Source organism: Oxyura jamaicensis, chromosome 18, assembly GCF_011077185.1.
Source record: "Oxyura jamaicensis isolate SHBP4307 breed ruddy duck chromosome 18, BPBGC_Ojam_1.0, whole genome shotgun sequence".
Taxonomy (NCBI): domain Eukaryota; kingdom Metazoa; phylum Chordata; class Aves; order Anseriformes; family Anatidae; genus Oxyura; species Oxyura jamaicensis.
In genome coordinates this window covers 8,102,679-8,113,150 of record NC_048910.1, presented here as the reverse complement: position 1 = coordinate 8,113,150, position 10,472 = coordinate 8,102,679, and the positions used below count along the sequence as shown (strand labels likewise).

The window sequence follows — 10,472 nt, the reverse complement described above, 5'->3', positions numbered from 1 at the left end:
ATTGGGGCTATAATGAGATTTCAGCTGGGTCACTGGTCACTGATGCCAGAGATCTCTCTGCAGGAAGCTTTCAGTGTACACTTGCAATGGGGAATTTCTTTACCTCGCAGTCTTCCATGTCTTTGCATTTGTGCTATGCAATCACTTAATCAGATTAAGAGATACTCATATTCTGTCCCAAAACTGGTGTGAGTCAGAATTTTACCTTGAACCTCCCCCCCCCCTACTCAGCCTGGAGAAGTCTTTCTCAGTTGCTCACTACTCACTCACCAGAGAAATGAAAATGCTCCTGCTGGGTGCTGAATCATGTTCTTGGAGGCCCAATATCATACCAACAGAATGGGCTTAATTCTAACAAGTTTGGTTAAATAGAGAAAGCAAAGCAGAAAGACTAGAGAAAACAAAGTGACCACTGTCAGTTCCACAAGAACGAAGTCATATACAAAGCTGCCCCAGACCTTTGTTTTGAGTGCTGAAAACAACTTTTTGCATTTTGCTCTTAAGTAGCAATCATAAATCATTAAAGTAAAAAAACAACAACAACAACCAACAATCATTTGCTTTTTATTGAGAATACTTCAACCTTTATTTCAATCAGAAAAGCTAAAAATCAAGATAAGTGAAGTGGAAATTTGGTGGGTATATTTTGAAATGGAAATGAGGTGGTTATGTATTCATATTCTCTGTGTTCATAGGCATGTTTGCATTAATTACAGGAAATGAATACTAATTTATGATTGCCCCTGCTCGCCATCAGACTGCATTTATTTACAGATGAGGTCAATGAAAAATTAGTTTAGTCTTTTTTACTGCTGTTTAGAACACTCAAGACTGTGTTTTCCTCTAGATTTGTCATGGTTAATGAATGTTGCTTCAGCAGTCAATCATGTACTCTAAATGCTGTCACACTTTTTTTTAAAGCCTCAGTCATGAACCATGACAGAAAAATAAACAAATAAATATAAAGCTAAAAAACTCTTTTCACTGAGCAGCTACACTATGCAAAAATCTCCAGGGAAGGTTAAAGGAGGCCAGAATAAATGATAATATAAGTGCTGTGGACATAGAAAAGCAATAAAGGTGTACCAACACTGAGGGTCTGGCAAAAAAACTCAGCACACACACACACGCACACACACACACTCCAGTGAAAAAACTGGCAATGTTAGTAGCCTCAAGGTGCAATTTCCTGGAGCACTGAGATTGACATGCCAGCACTAAATGTTGTTAATTTAACTAACTTCAAATTAATGGCAGAGTCTGCAGTGGCCGAACCCCTCAAACACAGTCTCATTATAGCCTTGCTGGGAACGTCCTAAATATAGGCATTGACAGTTTGAAACAAATTCGCATACATTGGTGTATTTTTAGACATAAGTAAGGCGTCAGAGTTTGTGTCATGGTTTATGGTTGATTAATTGGGTTGGTAAGTCACCCTCCAGCCCACAAATTGTGCATAAAAATGCCCATGAAGGAATACAAAGGATAGTTCTATAACTACAATATGTAGGTATAAGCAACAATGGTACTCCAGTAATGTGTGAAGGCCTATTTTGTGCTTAGATATCCTCTGGTTCTGTAGGACTTTGAAGTCTCATTTGACTGCAATTTTAGTCCATTTGAAGACTAGGGATGAGGAGTTATGAGCAGGAATCTGAGGTAATGGAAATGATAGATTTCAACACAATCATTCTCCTGAAGGCAGCATTAACCAAGAGGTATTTCTGCACGTCCTCCAGCACTGTGGTGCTATTGCCGGTATGATTATCTTCATGATAAAACCAGTCAGATTTTGTATGTAATGTAATTAATTTCCTAAAACAATAGCAAACCTAACCTTTTACAGGTAAATATGCGTACTTTACTTACAGTGTGGGCTTTCCTTTGCCCCAACGTGTAGAAGAGTCCTAGCAATAGGGACATTGTTTGTCAAAATGGCAATATCCAATGGAGTTAGTCCTTCACTGTTTGGTGTGTTCAGGTCCAGTTCCTCCAGTGTGTATTGATAAAGAAGAATCTGAACAGCATCCAGATCCTGCTGTTCTACGGCCTCAAACATAGCTTCATTGCACTGGAAATTCTGTGTACCAATAAGAAATATATAATAAAAATAATCAGTAGAACTTTTCAAATGTCATTATTTTAAAAAATAAATTGGGAAAATTTGAGTTTTGAAAGATTACTATAAAATATTGAACCTTCAGCCCCATCCTAGGTTCAGCTAGAAATATGGAAATTGTTTGCAACAAAACTGAACTTGTTCTGCCTCTGAGTTGTGTACTTAAACTTGGTTCATGGCTGTAGGAAGATTAAGACGAAATTCAAACCAATCCAAAACAAACCCACTCTGACTTAGAAACCTGTCCTGTAATTGAACCATATAAACAATATTATATGGTTTTGATGTGAAACTGGAAGAAAGACTATGATTTTGACAAGGTGTTGGACTACTTATTTTTTCAGTCTCTAAATTTAAAGTTAAAATCTGGGGTATACAAACTCAAATAACCAAAACTCAAATCAAATAAGTAATTCTGGAGAAAAACTTGCACAGGTGCAGTGTAAGCTATTAACAGGTACTGTTCACTCCAACACTTCAGTCATTTCTAGGTGCTTATGTTTTTGCATTTAACTTGTAAATGGAAGAAGCTTTGAAATACATCATCTTTAAATAAATTAGAAATAACTATCCAGTGAGCATGTTCAGAAGAAGTGTGTCTGAACAGCAGAGAACGTAGGCATAAGCATAGAGGAAAGCAAAATCAAGAACATACATGGCAGCAGCTCTCAAGCAGAGATCCACTGAACCATTTTCCTTACTGATGACAAGTATATAAAAGAACTGTAAATACAAAGAAACCTATCATTTCTTAAATGAGCTGGGGAGAAGCAGGTGCAGGAGGGTAGCATGGCCTGCAGGTTTCTGTTATGAGAACATCATTCTGGAGCCTACAGTAATGACATGTTATTTGCCAGAATTCTTTAAATTCCTTCCCAGTGCACCATTGCCATAATTACCCAATAGCGTGGTGGTTTTTTTTCCTCTGAAGAACGATTTAGTAGAAGCAAGAGGCCCAGCTAAGCAAGGAGGGCTCAGCATGTGGTCACATAAAGGAACTGAGATCTATGTAGGCATATCGTGCCAGCAGGCAAACTAAAGAAATGCATACATAAGGGACCAAGTGATACAGATACATTACGTAAGCTAGTTTCCTGTATCCTGAAACCCACAATGGAAGAACCACAGTGACAATCCTTATACAATAATATATATATTTTTAATGATACGAACTAAACTCTGAATTGAAACCATCTTCTACTGTGATTAGACATTAACATTTCAGCCATATCAAAACACCTCATTTTTGTTTTTTAAATTGGTGCAATTTTATCTGGCATTCCCCTGCCTAAGTTCTGCCTTCAGTGAAACAATACTTTCTGATAGAGCACTGATCTCCTGGAACATCTTTCATTTCCTCCTGAAACACATAGACTAATGGTTTGCAAGAGGTTCCGAAAACTTGAGTCCACAGCTACAATTTGGAACTTGTTCAGTTCTTTTCAGTTGAGCTTGAAGTTAAAAATGTCTTTAAACACTTTGAGGCCTGACAGAAATCTTTTGGTCTACTACTTTGCATATGAAGTATTCATATCACAGTAAGAAATTGCAAAATGATGTTAAAGTTTTAATATGCTGAATATTAGGGATCAGCAGAACAAGTAATATACATAAAACGTACCCCAAATTTTCAATATAGAGAGATGAGACACCTATGTTAGAGGAATATCTGAGGGTGAAATGAACTGTGCGACAATAAATTGAACCTAAGGAGACTAGTGGAGACTTGGAAATCTACCTTTTAAACAATTAAATAGAAAAGGTAACTCACTCTGGAAGAAAGAAAAAAAGTTCTGGCCCTTTGCTCTTTGAAATTTCATTATTACGGATACAAAACTGTGAAGTGAAAGACTTTTTTCATATGAATGATTAGAAAAGCAAAATATATTCACCACTTCTCCAAAAATATTTATCTTATCTACCTTCTAAAAAGCATTAATTTCATCTTAGTTTACACCCATTTCAAATCATTTTCTTACTGACCCTGGAACTTCTCCTATACTGTTGTATTATAGAAATAAAGGGGTAATTATGCTTCAGAAGCATATCCATGTTGATGCAATGAGAAAGCAAGCAAAATCATATTACTCTTGCAATTGATCACAGATAGAAAAATTAGTTAAGAGTGAACTCACAGATAGCTTACTACAAAGGGAATTGGTTGAAGTAAACTGAATGACTGCATTAGTTCCCATTTCTATCAGTTAAGTTCATTTGAGGAAACACTGGCAAACAGCTGGGGAGTAGAAGAAAAAGGTAGCTCTAATGATATTAATCAATGACAGCCTTGTGGTCGGAGTTCAGGACGGGAAACTAGGTATGTCTCAGATCGAATACTCACTTCTGTGGCAGTGGGTACATGCACAATTTCTCCCCTTTTTGAAATCTGAATAGTCATCCTCTTTTAATTGACCTTATGCTTGTGCATAAAGTTTAAATGAGTAAGCATTTGTAGAACACTACTGTAAGTGCTGAATACCATTAAGTGGCTTTAATCCCAATTCTGTGTGAAACTCAATAAATCCTGTACTATATCCGAAATTTCTTGCATTATATAAAATCAAACAAAACCCTGTTACATAATAACAATAAAAGCATAGCTAAAATCAGCATTGCAGCCGAAATGAACTCAGTGATATGGTTGACAAAAGCATTTGGTCCATTTCCAAATATTTACATATACTTTAACAAAAGAATTTACCTATCTGAATGATTCCTGTAAAATTATTTTCCAAAGTTCAATTCAACTTGTTCTTTTTGCATTATTTGTCAAGATTTAGACCTGCCTAGATGTCTTTAAGAATGCATATTCAGATTTTTGATTGCCAAACCAAATAACTATTTTTCTGAAGTTTTCTCCTTAAGTCATTTGCTGAATCAAATCTAAGCACATGCTTAAGTTAGTTCCTTATAAATACTCTTGACAGCAAATCTATTGGCAAGAATGTTTCACCAAAAATGCAAAGATACAAGAGAATTTCTACTTCTTTAATTCATTAGAAATCTGATTGAAAAAGCTCCATGTGTTTAAAAAAGAAACAGAGCATGACGTTTATAACTTACTTCATCCAATGCAAACAATTCTCAGATGAAATTGCAAATATCAGGTTTTCCAAATGAATAATTCAGACGCAACCAATAGTCTAAAATATGTTGGCATGTCTAGTAACTTCAGAGTGTAAAAACATGGCATTGTGATAAGACGTTTATAACTAGGCGTTCATGTATCCCTTGTCCACATAGTAGCACACATCTAATCATAACAGACTTATTTCAGTCAAAAAACATCCTCATGAGACAGCAAATTATCTACCACATTTTCAGCCATGCTAGTAAATTGCCCCATTTGGAAGCCTGCACCAAGCCCAGCTCTCTGAACCTTGAAAACCTTCTACAGTACTCACTCACTTTTCCACAACTATTTGCTTTCACATAGATAACAAAAACATGTTTGAAGATTATATTGTTTTCTGCAAAAAAGCTGATCATATTCTACATAATAGACTCTAGAATTGCAACATTTTTCAGACATTTACAGTCCAGGGGTAAGAAATTCAAATGCAGGTAAGATGTAGTATATTTAGTCCCATGTGCTCAATTTCAGTCCAGTTGATATTGTCACAAATACTAAAAATACCTTCTAATTTCTGCCTTCATTTACATCTACTATATAATTTTATTCTGCTCTGAAAAGACAAAACCATTGAACTCAAAGTGAAACTGAATCACATTTAAAACAATCAGGTATAGTTTAGGGACAATTTTCACATTTCTTTTTCCTTGACTCAGCCTTGTAGCCTCTAATCATTAGCTAGACAGCTGTGCTATGTGATTAATTTATTTAGGTGTTACAGTAGTGCACAAATGTATATACTGAAAAGAACTACAGTATTGCTTTGCAGTAAGTAATAACTATGTTCCAGTAAGTCATTCAGTGCTGGAGTGTTTAGAAATGCAATCTTATGTAGCTTAATTAAAATGAAGTACCTCTTTCAAGATATTTGCTCTAGGTTAGCCTGAAAAAGTCCACTATGCACTACTGGAGTTGGAAAAAATGTTAAAGTAGTTTCTGCAAAGTCTTGTTTTGATAAACATGAGTTCAAGAATAAAGCTATTTTGGGGCATTGCTATGTCTGCAGCAAGACAACAATTTACTGAATGGAAAGTGTTGCACAGCGAGAGAGAATGGAAAGAAAACTCTTCACTAGCCAAATTTGAAAGAAAATAAGTTCTAACAAATGTTGTTCACTTGTCTGGAGACATGATTTTAGTCACTGACTTGCCTCTGTACCACAGAAACTCAATGATTAGAAAATAGAACAGCTAGCAACTTGACCTGGAATATTTCCACCCCTTCACTGATTGTTTCATTGCCATTTGTTTCTAGGGAAAACTGTAAAAACAAAAATGTAGGCAGAATAGACAGAATAGGTTTCAAAGCCATTTGAGTTCAATGGGAGACTATTCACTGACTTGCAGACGCCAGCTCAGGCCCCAGCCTGGTAATACCTAGTGGAGCCTGTGCCCACAGTAGGTTATCCGTGACAAAAGCTTTGTCACTCCTACAGCAGTGTAGTGGTTGAGATGAAAAAGTTAACTGAAGTCTCTATTCCGTTAAACTACCATCAAAAAAGCAATGCAAATTTGATTCTAATCATTATGACTGATTGAATAGGCACTTCCACAGCCTGATAGGTCTGCACTGAAAAGGGGAGAGAAGTGGGACTGTAAGTAAATAGCTCTGTTGATAGCAGAGGATTCAAGCCTCAACAGTGTGCTGCTCCTCAGTCTTTGGGGTATCCTCATTTGTCATTAAGTACGTTATTTGTCATTAAGTACGTTAAGTACGACAGAAGACCCCGTATTTGAAAGAATACATAATTAGAAGTGTGTATTTAGAGAAACACCGGTCAGAAGATATGTTAACAGACTGGCGTTCATTCAGTCTACATGTCAGTCTGCTCTGGCATGGTCCCCAGCGCTAGTTTATTTTTAAATTTCACTCAGTTACAGACAAACTTGCAATTCAAAAGAAAAGGGCAAGAAGGATAGTAGCAAGAAAAGATGACCTAAGAGATCTTTTCCCACAGTTCGCATTTAAATAGAGGTCCAAATTCAAATGATCTCCAAACTAAAGGCGCCTGGAAACACACTGCCACAAGAGCACAGCTGTTAGCTACTATGCAAAGGTCATTGCTCTTCGTAAGTGGGGAGATTTGAGGGTGTGTCTGTTCTTCCTACTTATGGAAAAGGAGACTTTATTTTGTTATGGCAATATCAACAGCAGGTTCATCTTGCTCCAGCAAATATAAAAGATTCTGATGTGCACTGAGCTTATACTGTTATTATTTCAGGAACATCCCTTTCTTCAAAATCTATGTGATATATTTTGTATAATTTTACCAGCACTGGCGTAAATAGGAGTGTTCTCGAATGTTAAAAACAGCAGGTGCTTACATGTTTTCCTGTACCAGCACTAGGATGCCTGGCTCTGTTCTGTCACTAGTGTAGAGGACCCAGGCTACACTGCTTCCTGTGTAATCTTTTTCACTATCTTATCTAGCAACCACCATCACAGTCTGTGACCAACCTTAATGCTAAGGCCTTACTCCTAAAATAAAGCAACACCAGCGTAAGGCAGCTTTTCTTCAGCCTTCAGGAAGGTCAGACACAGGATCATAATTTTAAATTTGAGAAGAATGTACAGCACTAGTCAGGGAACAGGAAAAGTAAGATGATGAAAAATGTACAGATGAATAGGAAGGAAACTGGCAATTTGTTAAATATCAAGTAATTACCATTGAGGTCTTACGGAGACTGAGCCGGTCTGATCGAGCTCGGAAATATGCTTCGTCAAAGGATGTATGACTCCCCTTCAGCTTCTCTGACAGGTTCCGATACAACCGCTTTGCAGCATTTGGAGAAGAAGGCATGCTGTTCTTTTTAGTCTGGAGGAGACTTAAATTATGCATTTGCTGTGTCATTTTCACCTAGTAGTTCCTAGAAGAAAACAACAGCTGTTTAACAAGGTTTTGCTACACTAATGTCATTGATCAGAACTGTATCACTGAAACACATTGCAAGATTTCTGTGGCAAAAATCCCTTCCACACACAGTTTTAGAACACTCAGAAGCATATTTCTAGGCCTTTTCAATGGCAATTCACTCTTTAAGGAATTAGTCCCATGGATATCTATGGCAAGGGAGAATTAAGGACAGAAAAATAGACCACTTCAGAAATATTTCTTAATTTGTGTAAGAAGGAGTTTTATTTAATGATGGAAATGGACTCTTGACACAGTGAGATCTGGTAATGCAGAAAACAGGCTTTGTAAATGTTACTACACTGTTAGGATAACTCGTTCATAATCTGTATTTTGCCAGAACAAAACTGAAGTAACTGAAAGGGAATACATCAGGTTACTGAATTTTTGAACTGGTCAAGTGACTAAAGTTTGAAACAAGCACAACCAGAGCAAGACAGGTGGCTGAAAGTTCTTTGCTACAGGGACCGCTTCTTCTTGTTAGAGTTTTGAGGGGCATTAGGCAGGGGAGAACCTGCTCTGTAACCAGGACTCCTAAGGCATTAAGTCATAGCAAAGAAATGAAAGAAAATCTGTTTAGGTTCTGTTGTAGGCATTATGAGGAATACATGGATTTTTACTTTAAACTACCAATGGCCATCCGGGGTTCAGGGTACTGCAAACCAAGACCTTACATGCTCTATTTTACAGTTAAAATAACCTGGGATGCTGAGTGCTGCTGTTTACAGTTCCATCCTGAAGGAACTGAGTTCCGTCCTCAGGAATGTCTCTAAGTGAAAAAGTGACAAAAACTCACAATTTCTTCACATTTCCTTTCTCCCTGCTAAGAGCATGTACAGATTTCCAAGGCAGAGCATCTCTATCAAAGATGTCACAGCTTTAATAGTCAGCCTGGCTACTGTTTCAAACTATCTTTTCCTGGAATAAGCTTTAGATTCTTTGTACTATGATACAAATCCTGTGCCTTTGTTGTGGTCTCCCAGCCTGCATGTGAGCAAACCAGACAGCAGGACTAGAGTCTAATCATTATTTACAATCATAAAAGCTTTCTTTACTAAATACCCACCCTGCTGTTGGACCTGCTCTCTGGCATGAATTGGTTCCTAAGATTAAATAAACCACCCAGGTCTCATAAGCCATCTACATCTTCCTTTCTCATTTGCAAATAGTGGCAAAGCAGGCATCCTGAGTAAACAAACACCTGAGGACAAGTAATGTCATATATTCTCCAAGCTCATGAGGCATTGAAGAGAGATCAAGTCAACATACTTGTGATATGTGATGAGAAAATTTTGCTAAATTATAACAGTGTGTGCAATCAGAAGACAGCAAGGCTGTGTGAGTTGCATTCATGAAACTAATGGGCAAAAATGGATATAGTAAGAAACAAGCTCTCTGGGACTCAGGGAGCAGCAGCACTAGGATGATTTTGGACTGTCTTTCTCCGACCTTATGGAGAAAAGGTAAAGTGAGGCTCACACACAAGTAACTCAATTCATCCTGCCTTTTATTACATGTGTTGCTGCAGTGACTACAAGGACATCTCCTCATATGAAGCTTTTTATTCACTGCCCCAAACAATAAGCCTGCATAGACTAGACAGAAAGGCGTAGTGGGAACCAAGGAACACAGGGAAATATGTTTGATCAAAGTCTCTGTAATGAGAATGTGCTTGTTAAAGTCACCTAGAGCAAACACTAGAATTAAGATCACCAACTTACAGATGTAAGCAAGGAGCGCTAGTATTATTTGGAACCATGTTCTGGAATCAAAGTAAGTTAGACCTTGCCACATGGAAGTTGCCGGTAAGTGCTGAGTTTCAGTACTGGACAAACAATTCAAACATGCCTCAACATACACTACTTTGTTTTGGGATTTTATTTTTTATACCAAAAGAAACAGGTTCAGTACTGCTGAGTTGTCAGATATTACATTATGGAGAGGTTCCAAGCTTCATTAAGCCCACAGGCCAATATGGAAATTTACTGAGAAGCTGTGTAGACATTTAGTAAGTTTACATTAAATAAATTAGGCTTATCCACTTAGTAGGGCTCCTCATTCTTATTGTGGTATTACTAAAACCAAACAACAATACCTGTTATTAAAGCTAACACAGCTTATGCCTTTATCAGTCCACCCTAGGTTATTACATCTTGCTGGACCAAACTCCATGCTTATCAACTTCAAGTCCCTAAGTTATCTGTGGAGAAGAGAGTCACTGAAGAGACTTATTTACAAAGAACACCTTGACAGAAACATTTTCTTTTATGAGGAGAATTTATCTTAAGAGAATAAAGCACCTCTCAGCC

At 37.3% G+C, this 10,472-nt stretch overlaps 1 protein-coding gene across 1 annotated transcript in view; it reads right to left on the bottom strand.

Moving 5' to 3' along the window:
* ANKFN1 (ankyrin repeat and fibronectin type III domain containing 1) overlaps nucleotides 1-10,472 on the bottom strand; it is a 126,833-nt gene that overhangs the window by 52,368 nt on the left and 63,993 nt on the right. The window contains exons 5-6 of the mRNA XM_035342578.1: nucleotides 7,918-8,119; nucleotides 1,870-2,080 (exon numbers count right to left, since the gene is read on the bottom strand). Coding sequence (XP_035198469.1) covers nucleotides 1,870-2,080; nucleotides 7,918-8,103 — 397 coding nt within the window. The 5' untranslated portion in view covers nucleotides 8,104-8,119. The remainder of the gene's footprint in view (nucleotides 1-1,869; nucleotides 2,081-7,917; nucleotides 8,120-10,472) is intronic.